At 40.4% G+C, this 20,914-nt stretch overlaps 1 protein-coding gene across 7 annotated transcripts in view; it reads right to left on the reverse strand.

The window, feature by feature from the left end:
* Positions 1–372: 372 nt before the first annotated feature.
* RALGPS2 (Ral GEF with PH domain and SH3 binding motif 2) overlaps positions 373–20,914 on the reverse strand; it is a 212,941-nt gene continuing 192,399 nt past the window's right edge. For all 7 annotated transcript variants that reach the window (XM_075936864.1, XM_075936867.1, XM_075936866.1 and 4 more), the window contains 3 exons: positions 11,272–11,377; positions 8,913–9,004; positions 373–5,984 (listed from right to left, as the gene is read on the reverse strand). In XM_075936864.1, the coding sequence (XP_075792979.1) occupies positions 5,955–5,984; positions 8,913–9,004; positions 11,272–11,377 (228 nt within the window). In that variant the 3' untranslated portion in view covers positions 373–5,954. The remainder of the gene's footprint in view (positions 5,985–8,912; positions 9,005–11,271; positions 11,378–20,914) is intronic.

Below are 20,914 nucleotides of genomic sequence, written 5' to 3' on the forward strand. Positions count from 1 at the left end.
GGCTGAGAGAGCAATGGATTTAGTTTATCACATCTTTAAAGGAAAAGAGTACAGGTGGAGAAGGGGGAGGGAGAAGTTAATAGGAAAATCTGATAAAAACAGAAAGCACATCTATGGAAGTACCAGAAAATATAATAGGCAGAGCTGTAAAAATTAACACAATAAAAGCTCTTTTTAATGAATTGTCTTCATTAGTTTACTGATTTCTTTTTTGTGTTTATTTGCGTTATATTATTTTCATGCTGTTCTTCACAGATCCATTGAAAAGAGCTTACAAATTCTAACTGGTCCTAAGCATCAATGTATTGAGAAAGAACCAAATGGTGTGCCTGAGTGGCAGCAGTACAAATACAATTAGGAGAAATGAACAAATCCACATTTTAAATCATTTATTTCAGTAGGAAAGATTTCTGAAATTCATACTTAAAGTCATTTTAAACTAGCTTATGCAAACACACAATTTCACACACGCCCACACTTAAAAGTATTTAAAAAAATAGAAGAAAAAAGGCTGGAGGACACCTAACTGCACGTCACTCATAGAGGTCATAGTGCAATTACTATCATTATAGCATCTCAAATCAAAATGGAATAACATTGAAAATGGCTTGTGTTTACCATATAAACAATCTTTTTTTTGTGTGTAGATTATTACAGGTCATTTCCCCAGCCTCTGCACTCAAGAGCAGTAGGGCTTGAATGGGTATATTTATCTGTGTGCAAAGAATCAAAGACTCTGTAAACAGGTTAACCTTAAAGAGCCTCTCTTTCCCTATTTTAATTGATATTTTTTTTTCTGTTATTGGACCATATTTGGAAGCAGCTCTGGAGAGGAAAGAGCTTTGCTGAGGAACTGGAGGCCACATCCCTCTCCCACTACAGTAAATTTTATACTAATCAAGTGCACAGAAAAACAACAAATATTCATGTTTATCCTGGCTTTTTTAGGAAAAGCTCCAGCAATTAGCTACAGTTGTCTGATCTGCAGAAGTCTATATGTCATTGTGGCACTTTTATATAGTAAAAATCCTTGAGAAAATCCCTCAACTCTGTTCTGTAATATGTATGGCTAGACTCAAAACTGCTTTCTTAACCTTCGACTAATTCTTTCAATTGTCACTGAAGAACCCTTTATGGTTGATGTCTGCACTAGGTATGCTTTCCCTTTCAAATATCTAAAGTTAGAAGCATTGCAGTGTAGAAATTCTGTGTTTACTACCATAATGTCTTAAGAGGAAAATGAATATTCTACTATATATGGCTTTCATTGCTTAAAAAAAACCCAGTCTGTGAAAGTTTAATTAATTTCTCCCTCAAGATATACACTTGAAAGCTCACAAATCTCTTGTAGGGAAAGTTAGGAACAACCTCTGTACAAATAATTTGAGCTCATGTCAAGAAAGGGTATAATATACAGTTTGTTCAGGTTATTTTTCATTTTCCCTTTGATATTTATTCTAAATTAATAAAAACGTTGCTAAGTATAGTCCTTTCATGTTTGTACAGCATTCTGCTTCAAACGAGTAAAAGAAGGAGAATCCTAATTTTTAGCAAGGGGAACTCTAGAAATTACTCTGAGTGCTCTTATTTGTTCTTGTTAATTTTTGTCTTCAAGCGAGACATTCCACATTTTTCATATTTTAAAGAAAAATTGTTACAAGATGGTTTAGATAGTTCCAATAAAAGCTACAGACAAATTTGTCAATTGCTTCTTTCTACTAAAAAAAGGATCAAACCCCAAAAAATATTTTAGCAATTTAAATTATATCTATCTTAGCAGACCAAACTTACGCAATTCTTTCTGTTAGAAAGTAAAAATAATGGGAAAGCGGTTACACGCTGCAGAAATCAGGGAAAAAGTAAATTGGTCCAGTGGCTGCTACCGTATTTTCAGCTCTAGAACAACAGAACTGGACTTCAAACTGAGAATAAGTCTCTCTCAGATCAAACACTTTGACATTGACCAGAAACGAGTTAAATTATATCCATCGAAGTAGTTCCTTCAATTACCATTCTCCCAAATGCCAGATCTGTTCACCTTAGACACAAGCCATTTTTAGGGAAAGGAAAAAACGTCAGTATTTAAATAACAATGCCTTTAAAAGTTGACCTTGTAGCAAGAACAAACAACTCATTGGTGTGAATTAGTACCAGTTCCAGTGTTTTGAAGCTTAGAATAGGCAGTATACTAAGACAGCCATGGAAAGATTAGGTCTACTACTGCTTATGAATGAATGAAAGAAAATACAAGAGGAAGAAGAATGAAGAAAAATTCCACTTGCAAGAGCCAGAAAAACACCATCACATGATTTATCTTATCCTGACTCGGAACAGATTTGCATTAAATGACATAGTTAGCTTCAATCAACAAAAATAAGATGATGTAGCCCTGTTGTATTCCTGTTTCTCTTATATGTTTTCATTTTCAGTAGTAAATGTATCATTAGCAGCAATAAAGTTGCTGCAAATTCTTTTATAACAGCTGAGTTGGGGAGAAAGTTAGTCTATTCCCCAAAGGGGCACATGAAACAGTACAGAATTGAGGAAGTGAAGATCACCCTGCCACGATTTCCAGTTTTTTCCTTTTCAGGTTTTATTGAAGTGGTATCTCCCTTTTAGAATCTTTGAAAAATTCCTTATAGGAGAGGTTAAAATTTGGGTAATAAAACCATCTGACACATACTTAACTGAAATCAGAGCAACTTGGGAAATGTTCCAATGGCATTTTCCATACGAAATTATTTGTAAAATGAAGCACATACCTAGATTAACGTAAAATGTATGGCTCCCATTTTGAAAAATCAATTGTGACTAATATTAGCTCTTTAAGAACACGGAAATTAAACTGAAGTTATAAAGTTAACATTAAGATAGCATTTAGTACTTTAATTTACGACAGCTGGAGATGTGCTAGAAATGCATTACATTTAGGCTCACCACCAACTAATTCTCTAAACTGGGTGAATTCTCCATTGGTATTTAAACTAAAAATCAGGTAGGAAGTTTAACTGTGAAACGTGTCTTTGCAGTATATCAATCAGCAGATGATCAACATGTATATAGAATCTATCCAGGAAGATCTACTCTGAGCTATTTTTGTCCACATTCCTATAATGATGGATCTTTTGTTTTACAAGACATCTCAAAAGACCTCCTTTCAATCAAAGATACAAATAAAACAAAATAAAGTTATGAACATGAGCTCCAAAATTTCAACAATTAATGAAAATAAAAAAGCAAAACATTTCAAGATAAACTAAAAAACACAACCAACTGATACTCTGAATAGTGCATCTTCACCTGTTTCTGTCTAGCTGCCGTATTGATGGATTACTGTGCTCTTCATAGCTGACTTGAGGAGTTGTCATTCTATTTAAGCTTTTTGTGACCGGTTTCTTCTCACTAAAAAAAAAAAAAAATCACAACTTTTCCCTAATAATCCTCCAATTCAAAAAGTGAAATTTTAGTGTTAACGTGACCCTCTGAAGAATTTAATACAGGATAAAACAGAACAAGGTATTGAACCTCTGATACTAGGTTGCATCTTAAAAATGCTTTCACTAATCATTGTTTCTCTTATTACTCTTGCTAACCCTAAACCTTTTAGGAGGCTTCTTTTTCTAACAGCTCTCCCATGAAAAATGAGAGATTTGAGGCTAGAAATATAAAGATCAAAATGATATATAAAGTCTAAATAGGCAGAGAACAGTGACAGGCAATGACTCATCCAATGACAACTGCTGACAAGGGTTCTGCACTGCTTTCCCCATCTTACATTACATACTATAAAAACAGAAGAAAAAAAATGGATAAATGCAAAGAACAAAAACACCCTCTGACCTGACTGTCTTTAGCAAAGCTATGTGATGTCAGGGTGTGGCTCCCAGATGCAAGTTTCCTATCACTAACATAAGAATAGATATAGTTAACCCATAATGCATCTAAATTAGCTTATTAAAAATTTCAAAATCCACAGGTTTACCACACACAATGCTTAAAAAAATTACATACATTTTGATAAAAACACTTTTGAAAAGAAACACACGCTAAGTAATTTTAAAAATGCAAAACTAAAGCTGTGCAAAGTCTATTACTGTACAGTAATACTGTTGGCTGTGCTACACACCCAACATGGGTTAAGTGACATGTGAACTGAAAAGTGATTCAGCATGAGCAACCTCCACAGAAAAAGATATACAAGGGGTCACTAAACCAAAACTTATTTTTAGCTTTGCTGTAAGTGTGACACAAGTGTGCATCTGCTATATCCTCTTTATACTAAGAACAGATTTTATAACACTTGGAAATGCCACAAAATTCCACCTCCCTTTCTCCAGAATAGTCCTCTCTTTATGCTAGTTTGTTTTCTCAATAGGGACAGCAACCTTCCTCCTCTGCCACAAACAAACTAATGATTTCCATTAAGAATATGTGATATTGATTCTGGGAATTTTAATGTGTGAAATTCCATCCCCTCACCCTGATTTAGTAAATGAATGTTCATTACCAAACAAACTACAACCTCTGGAAACATTTAAGATTATGACAAGAACTCATTACCAGAGACCGCAGAATAGTTTTAGAAAGCCTTGCAAGCTTATTTACTGCTTTAGGATTACAATGTCCATGGAATACCTACCACTTTTTCAATAAGTTTTTCTGGACAATATTGGAATTTCTTCCATATTTATAAAGATCAATGTTCTGAATGTTAAATAGGGCTTCGTGTACAAGAGTCTACAATTAGGTAACACCACAAAATAAGGCATGAATGAAAATTTAACGTATAGAACACACTGAATTTGTCCTCCAGTTTGAGATTTTAAATACTTTGGGAGAATAAATTTAGGGACAAAGAATTACTCATATATAAGAAGGTTTTGTTTATATAGTCCACCCTATTTTTGCTCCTTAATTAAGGAAAATTCTTATAAAATTGATATTTGGAAGCATCTTACCCTGAAAGAAGCTCTTCTGCTATTCCCTACCTTTAACTGTAACTAGGCAAACATGCCTCCAGAGAAGTAAAACACCTGTGAGTTATATCCAGTGTCTATTGTATAGAGGAACCATCACACGGAGGAAAGTAACCCGTGTAGAAATACAATGGGAAGAAAACACTCAGTTCTGACCTGATGTCACTTCACTGCGCCCACTTAAAAAAAAAAAATCAGACTATACTTCAACCAGGAATTAGACAAGCATGTATCATTATCCTGCTTATAAGAATAAGTGTGCTGTATTGACACACAGCCTTTGTGCCACTGGCAGGAAGCAAGGTTCCTCAACAGTTAGGTTACCAAGTTTAGTACTTCAAAAACAGAAACAAACAAAAATGTTACATTTGTTACAGCTCTCTTACTCTAGGTCTGAAAGAATTAATGATACTCCAAGATCTAGTGAGCCTCAGAGAAGCTCCAATTGAAGGCTGGTAGTATAGTCTAAACAACATCCCTAGAATGTGTAAGTACCTCTGTCCCCAGTCTAAACCCAGCTGTTGATGAAACCCTGAAGAAATATGGTTATACCCTTTTTAAAGAATATCTAAAAAGGTGTATTTCCCAAATCAGTATAAAGTTAAAAGAAACACAAATTAGCTACAATCTATTTAACCCAAGCACAACACCGCCATAAGTTTCACACACGCTATTTGGTGTTTCATGTTGGTTTTCCTTTCACTCTTTAAGGCAGTGGTTTCCACAGGTCAGTTCAGAAAATATTAAGAAACATGGTCCATGGCAGTTCATGTTGCAACTCATTTTTCGCTCAGGGGAATCCATTCCCCAAACTGCTAGTGCTCTGTTGTAGAGATTGAGCCTGTAGGTTCTGTTCAAGCACAGAAATAAATTTACAGCTGGCACGCTTTCTTCAAGACGTCATGCTCAAATTATGAGACAAACAGTTCATCAAATTGTTCTCTTTCATGTTTTGAATTAGTTTTTTTTTTTTTTTTTTTACTCAAAAGTCATCAAGTTGGCAGGAACCTGAAAACAAAAAAAACAAAACAAATATCATCTGATTTTTAATTTCAGAATTGGATTTTTATTGCTTCATCTTTTCAGAACCCACACCCTGCAAGTTTAAAACGTTCAGTGTAGCTCTCCCCTCCAAATATATATATTTGGCCAATACCAGATGCCCCAGAGGGAGGGAACACAACAGGAAATCATCACGTGATCCCTTTCCTATAATCCAATTTAAGACAGAGGTTAGGGACACCATTCCTACCCATCCTGGCTAATAGCAATTGACGGACCTAACGTCCATCTAGCTCTTTTTTGAATCCCGTTGAAGTCCTAGTCTTCACAACATCCTCTGGCAAGGAGTTCCACTGGTTGACTGTGCAATGCATGAAGAAACACTTCCTTTTGTTTGTTTTAAAACTTGCTGCCTATTAATTTCATTTGGTGACCCCTAGTTCTTATATAATGGGAATAAGTAAATAACTTTTATTTACTTTTTCCACACCAGTCATGATTTTATAGACCTCTCTCATATCCTTCCTCCCCCTTAAGTCTCCTCTTCTCTAAGCTGAAAAGTCCAAGTCTTTTTAGTCTCTCTTCATCTGGGACCTATTCCAAACCCCCTAATCATTTTTGTTGCCCTTTTCTGAACCTTTTCTAATGCCAATATATCTTTTTTGAGATGGGGTGACCACATTTGTATGCAATATTATGGTTTTATAAAGGCAATAAGATATCCTCTATCTTATTCACTATTCCTTTTAAGATGATTCCTAAGATTCTATTTGCTTTTTTGACTGCTGCTGCATACTAAGTGGATGTTTTCATAGAACTATCCACAATGACTCTAAGATCTCTCTTGAGTAGTTCTACTCTCGAGTACATCTCACATCAGCTGGAAAGGTTATATGAAAGTTAAAGGTCACTAAGTAAAAATACTCAAAAAAAATTTCAGTGACATGGTACAGAGGGATACTTTGTCTGTTTCAGAATTGGAAGAATGAATCTGGGGATGACCAAAGGCTCCCTATCAGTTTCATGAAACCCTTGCTTAAAAGGGATCTCCATAAATCTGAGATACTTGGTATATAGAATAATAAAAACCCTGTGAGATTTCTTGGGACCAGACTAAGTACTAGGTTTAAGCTCTCTACAATGGGACTCAGTAAAACTCAGGGAAGGGAAATCAGTTCACAAAGAACTCAGATTCATTTAGTTGGAAAATATGATATTTGAGGGGCTGTTTCAAGGTCATTAGTCATCTCAAACTTACCCTCTTTCCATTACTGATACCTCAAAATGAGTGTGTCTACACAGTGAAAGTTAGGACAGATGTCCCAGCATGGACAGTGCCAAATTTGATACTGCACTCTGTATATTGGGCCTGAAAAAGCGTTTGACTTCTAAGCATTTGAGGTGGTTGTCCTGATATTTGTATGACTGACTAGAGAAGACAAGGCAGACTGAATACTTGTCGGGGCTGTGACCTTTTACTAGGCACCAGAAGCACTGAATGAGTGTGTCTATAATAGGCATCATAAATCAGCTTAAGGCTCAAAGCTAGGCTTTCATCAGCTTGGGTACGCAGGCTTGTGCTAGATCAACTAAAACTAGCAGGGACATGGTGGTGCAGGCAGAGGCTAGCCACCTAAGCTCAGACTCAGGTGCTTCTTTATGAGTTTTAGAAATATAAATAAGCAATACAAAATTTAATTAGAACTTATATTATGGAGCCAATACTTAACAAAATGACACTACACATAGTTTTGCAGACTTGATTCTAAACACTACAACAATTTAGAATAGTGATAATTACCAGTAAAGTGTAATGGATTATTACTTTATAATAGCCTCATATGTTGCTTTTAATATACTACTGCAAATTATGTTAAACATAAAACCCAGCCAACATATGAGAAGTATTAAGACGATAGACTGCTGCCCTCCAAATTGCCCAGTTGCTTCATTTGATGCTAATAATTTCTTAAATCTTTGTTTGTGGATACAGTCTTTATGTTATCACCAAGTTGTCTGCATTGGAAAGAGTAATGTTTCCTTTAATCTTTTCCATTCATGCGTGGAATACATTTTTTATGTGCATCAAACAAATCATCACCACCAGTAAATATCACCACCAGTAAAAACAAAAATCCTAGCTATGGATGCTCTGCTAATCAGCTATTGACATCTGTATTTCTTCAGAGTAGCCACGCACAGCTTATAGGGAACACTCAGCAGGAGTATCTTGTTTTGCCTAAAAATGACTAACTAGTACTCAATCTTCTTTTAGAGCTAGTTATTAATGCCAAGTTCCCATGAGCAGTTCTCAGTTCCTTTTCACAATACAGGCACTCCGTGATTTACAAATATCTGACTTAAACAACCCGCATATACAAACAAGTGCTGGCCAAGGACTCTGGAGGAGCAGGGGGTAGTCGCGCAGTTAGGAGCTGCAGAGAAGCAATGCTTTGATGGGGGAAAATTGCTGCTTTTCTCCAGCTGCCAACTACGTGGCTGCCCCCTGCTCACTACCTTTTGGTGAGTGGGGGCTCACAGTGGATGGGATGGGAAGGGTAGAGATGGGGGCTGACAGTAGGAACCAGTGCAGAGCCCACAAGGCTGGGTTGACAGTTTGGGGATGCCCCGAAGTGCCCTCCAGGATCTGCACTTACTTCATCTTCTTCTACTAAAACCTGCCTTTCTTCAAGTACCAGCATTCAGTGTTAAATAAAAACAATATTTCTACTATTTTTCATTGCAAATATAGAGTATTTCAGCTATATTATGGGTTAAATATACTTTTGAGGAATTTAACTATGGGAACTTAACTACCATTTATAACATTATTTCTACAGGAAAATGTGCTCCAAGTTCCAAACAACTGATATACAAATGAACTTTTGGAACACAACCCATATATAAGTTGGGAATTCCCTGTATTGTTCTCACCTGTTGTCTGTTGCTTTGGCAGGCAGCGCTGAGATGTTTGAACCACAGCATTGCATTCATTCTGTTACCAGCTTGAAACTTGTATGAATTTCCTGCAGTGACAGGGATAGGAAAAAATTGTTTCAAAAAATCAGACAAGAACAAATACAGTACTGTACTTCAATTCTACCTAAGTTCAAACAAATACTAAACTAAAACATTATTGAAGAGTGCAAAGACATAATTCTATTCATATAACTTTGCAATCATGCCACCCCAGATCTTAATTTAAGCAACATAATTTGACTTCATACAAAAGAGGCTCTATATTCTGCCACAATTTCATAGCCTCCAAACCAATTATTAAAATGTCAATAAAAACAAAAATTTCCCCAAATGCCTCCCTCTCACATCCCATCAAATTATTTAGACTGTTGTCTAAAAAGTATTTTTTGTCCATGGTACCTCTGACAGATGAAAAGTCCTGTGGCACTTTAGACAAAAATACATATAGTATGAGCTTTCATGGGCATCTGAAGAAGTAGGTTTTGCTCATGAAAGTTCATGTTACTATATATATTTTTGTTAGTCTCTAAGGTGCCACAGGACTACTCGTTTTTAAAGTTACAGACTAATACTGCTACCCTTCTGAGACTTTCTGATAGATGAGGTACTTATCTGCAGTATTCTGAACAAACCTTAATGAATTAAGTTTAAGTATCTTAGATGTCCATTATAAAATGTTTATGCATAATGGTGAGATTGTATACAATCTCTCTAGAGGGGAGATATAAATAATGTAAACCCTAGGAAGTATTATGAGCATCAAAGGTCTATTCAAAACAATGAACTTTTAAAGTTAAGTGGATTTCCCAAAAAAATCTCTAGGGAAAAGTATACGAATATCTCCTCTGATTATGTAAACACTCAACCTTTTGAAGCTACTAACTGAGGAGAGACCCATTGCACACAAATAATCTATTCCCAGTTCAAAGATCCTGGCTGTATAAAGGGGTGAGTATTCTTTTCATCAGTGTGATTGTTTTGAGCTAACAGCTGTTATGAACTTGCGACCACAGACAAATCTCTTGGCAAGGTCTGAAGAACAGTTCACCTGCCAGAGCACTTAATGGCATTGGGGCGATTGCTGGTAAGAATATTAGCATGTGTATACATTGTTTTGTTGTTTTTAATATGTTCTCTCTGTAATGCTTTTTACTTAAAGAATATATGTGCTGTCTCAGAAAGAACTATGTGGTAACTTAACTCTGCAATTATATTGTTTATAGTTTCTGAAGAGAAGGTAATGCAAGCTGGCTGAAGCAGTCTGACTTGCTGTGGAATTCAGTGTAGGCAAGGAACTGTGCAACCTGGAAATAGCTTGGTCAGGAGAAAGACAAGTCTCTGTCTAAGAGAGGTGATGGTTGGGCAGCTGGCAGCCTAATAATGGGTACATCTGTTAGGCCCTGGAAGGGGAATACGGGTGTACTTACCTGAACATTGACAGACCCCATTCCAAACTGCATAATAATTTAGACGAACTGACAATGGGCATAATTCATATACTGTGCTGCTGTATTTTGCTTTACCTCTTACAAGAGGTATGTTAGAAATATTTTTCATATAAGGATTAAAATGAACTTCCTTGATTCTAACAGGTCATATTCATTTTCAATTATGCAAATCATGTTCACATGTTCATATAAATCAGCATATTCAAATGTTCACTCATGTCAATCCTTCAGTACTTGGTAGACAAACAAGAAAAAAAAAACTTAAGTCACTGGGAAACATATTATATATGTTAGAATACGTTAACCAGAACAACTTTTGATACCCTTTCTGAATTTTTTTAAATACTAGAGAGAGTTAATAGTTTGTCCATACTTAAGGCTGATGCTGGATTTTTATTAGGAGCCCAGTTTATGAGATGGCTTTCCTTTTTAATATTTCCTAGTTGTTTTGTTAGTTCATGACATCTTCAAAACTACCTAGTCTAGTAACACCAAACTTGTCCTGGTCAGGAATAGTATAGGGTTTGTTTTTGTCTTTGGAAGGGAAGGGGGGGGGGGTTGTTAGGTGAATGGTTTGGACTGGATGTTGAAGCATCTAGAGGTAATTGAAATTTCAATAAAGTCTACATGATTTACACTAGGCTGAGCTGTCACAAAACTTCTAAATTAGGAAAGCAGGAGTTAGGAATCTTATGGCGTTCCTAAATTTGGGTTAAACTCTAAGATTTAATATCCCTTCCAAAGCTTTTTTTTTTTTTTTTTTTTTTTGGTATTTGAGCATCCCTAACAAAGATTAAGTGGTTATAAAGTCAAGTGAATTAGAAATTTTTTTTTATGCGTATCACCATATTCCTGATGTAACTCACCCTTCTCAGAATCAGTCAGCAAGAAGAGATCAGGATGTTCTGGGTCATCAGCCATCATCACCATCCATCCTACCACTGACACATTTTTACTTGGTGTAGATTTGAACTGAAAAAGAAAGCATGTATTTATGTTAAGCAAGAGGGTCCAGCCAGAATGACAGCATCACATATTACAAGAATGTAGAAATACAGGAACAATTCTGCTTTCTGCTAATCTGCCATAAATACAAAATAATGCTACTCTGAATTTCCATAAAGGAATAATAGGAAACAACACAACCACTAAGTTGTGTGATCATAAATACATCTACTGTACAATTTGACAAGACTCAGTATTTTCAGCACCATCATACTGGTTATATGTGTGCATATTTATTCTCTCTCTCTCTCTTTGGGGTCTTATCCAATTCACAGACATGAAAAGGTGGCATGACTGTGAAATCTGCCCCTCCCCTCTGGAGATCTGGTCTTACGTATACTTTTACTCTATACTAAAGAGATTTAATTGGGAGACTAGTGTTTTTCAAATTAGGGGTTCTGACCCAAAGGGGTGTTGCAGGGATGGTGGTCACAAGGATTTGGGGGGGGGGGGGAGATCATTGCTTCTGCACTGCTGCAATTCTGCCTTCAGAGCTAAGCACCCAGCTGACAGCTCTTAGTCTCCAGCTGTCCAGCTTGGAGAACAGTACAGAAATAAGGGTAGCAACACCATGTGAGACTAAGTGGGGACTGTATTCTCTGTTCATTTGTTATGTTGTATGTGATTTCTACTATCCTGTGCTGCTCTATTGTAACACTGTTTGTCTCAGTTTCCCTGGGCACTGCACTGGTGCCCAGCTGGGGATGGGAGTGACTCTCACTGAGGGGGAGGTTGCCTCAGCTCAGCAAATACACAAGAGCTCAGGCTTTCTTGTAACCTGAGCCTAGATGGGGGAGGGAGAGGGCTATGCAATCAGGTGACACCTTTTTGCCCAGGAAGTGGACAAAGGAGGAGGCGGGGCTGTCTGTGGGGCTGTGACTGGTTGTGGAGGGTGTGTGTTTTCTCAGTTGGTTTAGGATGCAGGGAGTGGGCCTACCTGCTCACCCTAGGATGGACTGTACTGACTACTTCCGATTCCTGTGTTAACAAGTCTGTGCTATGCTGAATCCTTGTGAAAGAATAAACCTGTTCTACTTGCTGGTTAAGAGTCACATCTGGCAGAGGAGCAGGGCCTAGGAACTTCCCCACTCCTCCATACCACCATACTATATCACTCTTGCCTACAGACCTGGGCTCCCAGAGTGGTGGTGGCTGACTGATGGCCCAGCTCCGCAGGAATGTTGAGACACATGAATACAATGCATAATAGTGCAAAATGGCACGAAGACTTACTAGGACCTTTACAACTGACTTGTGGCATTGCCATTTGTAAATAGCAAGAACAATGCAAACTCATGCCAATACAATATTTATGATACAATTATCTACCATCATGTGTGTGAAATACAAACCCACAAATCAATACTTCTTTGGGTGACACCCCCAAGATTATCCCAGTTCTTTCCCCACTCCCACATGTGTAGCTGTAATGTTGCTATCCTTCTTCTGGGTCAAGGTAGCTTTTTTGGAAATGCTGCTGCTCTCCTAATACTATTCTAAAGGCTTGTGACCAAAACTTGGATTCTCTGTGTCCAGAGCATTCATTTGATGGGAGGCCTTTACACATCTAAATACTTACTTTTATAACACAATTATACCATTTTTACTGAATATATGACATTTTTAAAATGTGAGTAAAGCAAACCTTTTCTTTAAGTTACTTATTAATATCCACAATGTGTTTCAGATTAATTTTGACAGATGCACATTATGAAATGCGACTGGAAATTACATGTTGTTTAAATTACCCAGTGTAATGATGCAATGCCCTTGCTTTAGAATGAGTGGAAGCAGCTGGTAAAAAGGACTTAGGTTTACCACAGCAGTTAGAGTTTAGCTGTTGGACTTTGCTTTCCAAACAGAAACAATTATTTTAGAAATCTTTTCTAATGTCTCCCCATCAACAATCTGATTCTGAACTCTGCTTTAGGTATAAGCAATTGACCCTTTGGAAATGATAAGCATGACAATAGTCTCAAACTCTTCAAGTTATTAAAACTAATTTTAAGGAGCTGCATGAAGGGGAAACTTCAGTTTGGCAGGTATATATATACACACATGCAAAGATGGGTGTGTTACATTACTCATTAACCCTGGTCCTCCACATACTAATGTAACACATTCATCTTTGCATATGTATTTCTACTTGCCAAACTGAAGTTTCGCCTTTATGTATCTGATGAAGTAGGTTCCAGCTCACAAAAGCTTATGCCCAAATAAATGTGTTAGTTTTTAAGGTGCCACAGAACTCCTTGTTACTTTTGCTGAAACAGACTAACACGGCTACCCTTTTGAAACATAAACGTATGCGTTCTTCAAGTTGAGGTCAGCATACCAGTCGCCTAGATCCAGGGAGGGAATGATGGAGATCAGAGAAAGGTTGTGTGGAATTTTAAATTGTAGGGCATAGACCTTGTGCTATAATACTGAGGACCCAGCAGTCCAACGTTATGGACACCCAGGCCTGGAGAAAAAAAGAACAGCAGTTGGAGAAGCAGGAAAGGTCAGGACCTGGTGTCACAAATGGAAGGTTGCACACAGGCGCACCCTCAGAACAGATGTTTTTGCCCCTTTGGGGGGGAGGGGGGGTACAACTGGCTTGCATAGAGGCAGAGATCTGAAGACCCTGCCGGCATCAGAACACTTTGACTCTTTGGGAACAGGTCCTGCTTATGCTGACCATGCTGCTGGGGAGAAGGCTGAATGTTTGCTGATGAATAACCCTCTCCCCCAAAAAGCCTGTTTGTTTTTGGGAACAGACCCCGGTTATCCCCATCTTGTTGACACCAGCAGGGAGTTTGGGGCAGGGTGGATATAAAGCTACTCTGACACACTGGTGGGCACACAGTACTTCTGCTCTGCTGCATAGATATCAGGGGGAGCAATGGGGAGGAGGGAGTACTGGCAGCACAACTCTGGCTAGGGCCGCTGCATTCAAGACATTAAACAGTATCTGAGGGCTCCTCCAGCTCTTCCATTAGCAACCCTTGGTTTGAGACAACTCTTTTCAGCTGCTCTTGGAAAGCTTTGGCCTGGTTCTGACAGACTACTGGTGATGGCCTCACAAGAGCTTTGTCTAAGGATGAAGCCAAATAATGCTAGCACAATAGGAGCCACTTCCATGGCCTGCTCCACTGGGCATTCTTCCCCAGGCTGGGTCGTCTGGGAGTCCTGAGCAGAGGAGACTCTGGCTCCTGTAGGTGGAAGATGCTCATTGAGGATGCTCATCTCATCGGCCAGCTTGTGCCCTTATGGAGTTCTGAGAAGCCCCATGGAGTACAGGTAAACAAGCCACAGTACTGGTCACTGTCCCTGAGGCCAAAAGGTTGATTGGTGGTGCCACTGAGACAGGTGGTGGCAGGGACAGAGGCCCTTGACCAGCAGTTCTTGGTTGGACTCTAAAGCCAGGGAGGAAGTCCCATACTTGGGGGACTGAGACCATACCGAGGTAGATCAGGCATCCCACTCCTGCCTATGTTCATCACTATGGGTCATAAAGGATCTGTCTGGCAGGGATGATCAAGAGCATTGAGTCCCCAGTGATGGGTGATGGCATTCAGTGGATCTGTAGAGTAACCCAGCAATCAATGCCAAATGTTTGGCAACTGGTGGCGTGAGCATGAGCACAGCTGAGACAAGGACACCAGGGTGAGAACCCGAATCTGTATGTGGGAGACCAGCACCTGCATTCCTGATGATGATTCTCACAAGTGAGGCTCCACACTGAGGACAAGCAGCTACAATGCTCCCAGTACCAGGGCTGTGGCACTGTGTGCCCCTCTGGTCTGTACTACCTCATGGGTGATGGACTCTTTGAGCTCGAAGAATGGTGTCTGGAGCATGGAGACCAGTGCCATGGGCAGCCTTACATCAGTTTCATGGTGGCTCTGTACAGCCGAAAACAGACAGAATGCTCCTTGCAAGAGTGAGCAGAGCCACACTGAAGGGAACTGAGGAGGAAGTCCAACTGCAGATTTAACCCTTCAATTGGGTGCTAACACCAGCACGGATGGCTGGAAGGGACAAGAAGTCCAACTCTGCTTGAAGGGCCTCTAGGGTCAATGACATTGTGAGGTGTCTGACCCTGTGCCACTGTCCGGAGTGGCTGGCATGTGCCTGAGAGGGCTGGCCCACTCACCAGAAACTGGGCCTCTACACCCAGTTGGAGGGGATGAGCCGCCGTTCTTCGGTCCAGACTCACCATCAGCCCTGTCTTTGCCCTTATGAGAGGGGGGAATGGCCTGTGCTTGCTTCCTTTTAGGAGCCAGTGCTGGGTAAGATACCTGCTGCTCCGATAACAGACCCGGCTGAATTCTCCACACCAATGTGGCAGTGCTGTGTGCTGATCCTGGTTGGAGCTGGGTCTGGTGCTAGAGTCAGCACTGACTCCATTAATAAGACTTTAAGCCTAATGACCCTCTCCTTTTTGGTGTGTGACTTAAAGCTTTTACAAATGCGACACTTGTTGCTAATATGGGCCTTATCCAGAAAGCATAGGCAGCTAGTTTGAGGATCACTGACTAGTGTAGGCTTTTTGCACCAGTCGCAGTTCTTAAATCCCAAGGAGCAGGATGTGTCTTATGAGGAAAAGTCCCTTTCTGGGATACTAAACTAACACACTTAGGGTACAATTACATAACAGTGTTATTTCGGAATAACTGACAAAATAATGTCAAGCTGGAGGATGTCTTGCTCTCATTTTACAAGGAGCAAGGGAAGTTGGAGGAAGAGTGCTCTCTCTCGGAATTCCTGCTGTGTAGACAGCACAAAAAGCCAAAATAAGCTATTTCAACTTAAGCTACGCAATAGACATAGCTCAAGTTGTGTAGCTTATTTTGGCTTTAGCCCTGCTGCCTAGATGTGCCCAAAGGGAAGAAAACAACTATATGCATTAAAGTTTGTATGACAAGTGAGAAGGCAAAATTTTGCTAGAGTAACAGTAACAGTCCGTGCATTACAGCCAGTCACCTAGAGATACCACTGAGGGAAACACACACACACACACACACCTAACATGAAATGGACATGAGCAAGCAATGAAAGAACAATTAGTTGTATCTCTCCTTTCTTTAGATTAACAGCTGCCTCTTGAGTACAGGTTGAACCTCTAAAATCTAGGAGTCTCTGGTCTGGCAACATCTGTGGTCCGGTAGGTCCATGGATATTGCTGGACCAGAGAGCCCAGGCTGGCCAGGTTCAGAGGTGCAACCCGAGCAGTGCACCCCAGCCAGGGCTGCTGGTGGGGAGCGTAAAACCAGCCAGGGCTAGTGGTGGAGAGCGCAGCAGGTGGGGCTGGAGATAATGGGGCCAGCGGCTGGGTGTGCAGCCTGTGCTAGTGCAGCAGGGCTGGAGGCAGCAGGGCAGACAGTAAGGAGCACAGCCCTAGCCAGGAGCAGAGCCTACAGCCAGATGGGGAGCCTTGACCTCCCTTGGTCTGGCAAACTCCATGGTTCAGGACCACTCAGGTCTTGAGTGTACCGGACCAGGGAGGTCCAGCTTGTATATGATGGCAGATTTCCTCTGCTTTTCACTGTTGACATGAAAAGCGAGCCTGGTTTGTAGAATCTTGGCTCTCCTTTTTCGTCTCCTTGTGGAACAAAAGGGACTTCTTCCTCTTTCTGTTGCCACGCATCTATGAAATGTCTCTCCGAAAAGTTCAGCTACTGTGAACTTAGAGAAAAGGAGTTGTTTTTTTTACCCATTTGTTTTCTACACCTCTGTCACAGCTTTCTGCATGAAGCTATATTTGAGGCAACACGTCTTTCTAAAAATTCACTGTCATTTGCCATGAAATTACTAGCCTCGAATACCTTACATAGCCCAGACTTGACTTTGGATGTGACTGATTCTTCCACATTGCTGGCCCATGTAACAATGGCCATACGAAAGGAAATTAGCTCGTGTGGCTGATGAAGAAGTCTGGAAGATTTACTGGTTTGGACCTTGAGAAAAAAATCCATTGTAAAAGAGATTTCTGTGTCCTGAGAGATGTAACTGCATCTATGACGGATGGGGGTGGGCGTTGATTTTTTTCCCTCCTTTACAAGTTATAGAACCTTAAAACTATATTTAATGGAGCTCCCGCTCTTACCTGGGGGTTTCCTACTCTGCCATAATTTTATCCATAGATGTTTCTGAATTATGGCGTTTAAGCACGAATGATTCTTTGTCATTGGTGGAAAAGGATGTGACAAGGTATCTGAAGTTCAATTTGAGCTGCGGAACTTTTCCCCTAGAGCAAGGAGGGGGGAAATACTTTTTGATGGGGAGGACTTTTTGATGGGGGGGGGGGGGGGGGAGAGACAATCCAAGATTTATAGCGAGGGTGTAGGGTTTGGGACAGAAGTTTGGTGCAGAAGGGAGCTCAGGGTACAGGACTGGGGTGCAAGAGAGGGCATTTGGGTGAAGATGGGGGTTGTGATCTGGGGCAGTGCCTTGAGGTTTAGGAGAGAATTCTGGGGAAGGGGAGTGGGGTCTGGGAGGGAATTGTGCCCTGAGGAAAGAGTGGAGGGGGTGCAGAGGGTCTGGATAGTGACCTGGGACAGGAGATGGTGGTGGAGAGTTGGGGAGGAGGAGGAGCTGGGGTGCCAGAGCCAGGATGTTGCTGGGAGGCACTACCTTAGGCAGTTTCCAGCCAGCAGCCCTGTAGGACTCTGAAGGAGGCTCCCTGCTTGCTGCAGCACCAGCTTGCTCTAAATAGCTGGCTGCTCCCTGTGGCTCTCTGCTCCAGGTGCTGGGGGTGGGACGCTTCACATGCTTCCCCCCTGCCCCTAGTAAAATCTCTCAGATCCCACTGGCTGGTTTCTGCAAAGCCTCCCCTCCCCTCCCCTCGGCACCCAGAGCAGAGAGCCACAGGAGCAGCCAGCTGCTTAAAGCACTGTGGTCTGAAGCAGTTGGCTGCTCTGTGCCCGCGGGTCCTGGCGGGACGATCCAGGGGCTGGACTGGGCTGCCTGAGGGTTGGATCCAGCAGTTTGGCAGGCAGAATGTGGCCCATAGGCTGTATTTTGTCCAACCCTGCCCTAGAGGAAAAAGAGGACAAAGCCTAGTTGGTCATTTCCTTTGGGGCAAGGAGAATCAACACCTTGGGCTTGTAAACTATTCTTGCCTTTCTCCCTTATGTGAGGATGAGTAGCCCACTACATGTTCAGCCTCTGAAGGACTCATCTTTCAAGTGCTTGGTTTAGCAAATCCCACTGAAATGGGTATTTTAGAAAGATGAGAGTCATCTGCTTTTACCAACTCCTTTTATGTCATTAGCTCAGGGATTATTTGCTAGTATCAAGTCTCTCCTCACAGTGTAGATGCTGCATACCTGAAGGACAAGGTGTATGCAACCTTTCCAGCTCTGGGTCAGAGATAGAGATGCCCTCCTCGGCCACTACATAGATTGCTCAAAACGAACATTTGCTTCCTCCTAGGGCAGTTATAGGCAACCTAGGCTAGTGGATGGGCTGCATGAGTGGCTGTTCATGTCAGTGGGCCACAAGATTGTCGTAACCAAAACAGTCTTCCAGGTTAAGGTAGTTTTGTGACTGTACTCACATACCCAGATTTATAGGGTGTGCTGACTAGTAGCACTTTCATTGGATGCAGAGAAGAGATGTGTTAGCATACATGTTTAAACAGTTAACCGGTGAGCTCATTGGTTAACCTTCACAGTTACATGCAAGCATTGCCTCTCCCCCCACTCAGAGGCAGCAGCATTGGGGGGCGGGCGGAGGGGCAAGACAGCGGTGCCCAAGAGAGATTTATAGAATGATGATTCTGTTTTTGAAAAGTACACTCTCTGGAATAAAACCTAAAGCATCAAGTCAGCAACAGAAGCACAAAACATGACATACTGACAGTCAATTTTCAGTGCCTCCAGAAAAACAAGCAATAAACCCTTGACAATATAATGCTAGCAATACATTATTTTCTTGATTGTCCTTTTAATATAATCATTTGTACTATCCATGGTTTTCTGTTAATTCTACTTATAGTGAGGCAGACTTGACTATGTAAACTTTTTCATTAATACCATATATAAATCTGTCAAAAAACGCACTTCATTTGTTTCAAGCTAAACAGTAGGAGTTGGCAGATTTAATTAATCAGGAGCATTGCTGTCAGCTAAGCAAACAGAATGCCAATTTAAGTGACGAGAAAAAAATAATGAAGTCATGTAAGCCTTTTTAGTGCACTAAGAAGCTGTTATTAAGCTACTTTACATATTAATATTTGGTTTCCTGATAAAATTAACTAGTGTAAATAAATCTGGAAGACACCCATTTTATTATATAAATGATAGACAATTTCTAGTGGATCCTTATACAGAAAGTAGAGTAGAACTCTGAGATCCAAGATCCTTTAATAAAAATACCTAAGCCTCAAACCTTTGCCCTCTGCACATAAGAGGAAAAGAACATTCTGTACTATAGAAAAAAACCAAGATAGCCCCTTTTCAAGGATTTCAGAGCACAGCTTCTAATTTTCTAAAATTATAAAGCTTTATGCAAAAGCAATGACCTAATGTACAGTCATAGCTGACAAAGTTCAGATGGCTAATGAAGATTTAAAACACTGAAAATAGTTAAGCCCTACATAAATGCCATCAGGGCCTCCCAAATTTTTTCCATTTCTTAACAGATACAACCACTTCCTTTTTCATGACTACATAGGCCAACCTTGTTTCCTTCCACTGGTTATGGTACAGGCAAGCCAAGAAACTCACAGGGCCCCTAGGGATGGTGGAGACGGGAGCAGAATCTGTGCTCCCGGAAGGAGTGGGGCAAGGAGAGTCAGCCCTCAGCCTGGAACACCTCACTCCTCCCCCAAGTACCATCTGGAGCGCACAAGTTGGGGCTCTGCAGCATGCCACACAGGACTGTGGCAGCAATTTAAAGGGCCTGGGTGCCAGCTGTCAACACTGCCTTCCCCTCACCTCTGGCAGATCCCTTATGACATAAGCAATTGCTTTATTTGCCCAAGAAATGTTATGTAAAAAAGTGGTAATAAGGAAGCATTTAAGCTAATTTTTACTTCTTTCAATGTAATTTAACAGCTGGAAACCAGACAGGAGAGCCAGATCACATGACAAGCTAACTCTATACCACCAACTGCTCTGAAACCACTGGACGTTCACAAACCACAATCCAGGTATTACTGGATTAGATGGGCCAGGCAGGAAGAATAATCCACAAAAGCTGGAGTTTAATACACTCTCCAGTTCTTTAACACATTTCAGTTTTCATATTTGTCATTGATTGCTTGGGTGTTGGGAAGAGGCAGTGATACATTCTAATTAGATATTGTAGGAAGATATGGTCTATAGGTAAAAACACAGGAAGACCATTAGTCATTGCTTTTTTTCCATGTCTTCCTTAATGTGTTTAATATAACATTTCACTGAGCTCAAATGACACATGCTAAGCACATGTTCCCTGTATAGCCTATTACAGTGGCCACTTCTATTACATTTTAGCAATGTGAGATGACACAAAATGACTGAAGGACAAGACAGT

Source organism: Pelodiscus sinensis, chromosome 9, assembly GCF_049634645.1.
Source record: "Pelodiscus sinensis isolate JC-2024 chromosome 9, ASM4963464v1, whole genome shotgun sequence".
In the NCBI taxonomy this organism is placed as follows: domain Eukaryota; kingdom Metazoa; phylum Chordata; order Testudines; family Trionychidae; genus Pelodiscus; species Pelodiscus sinensis.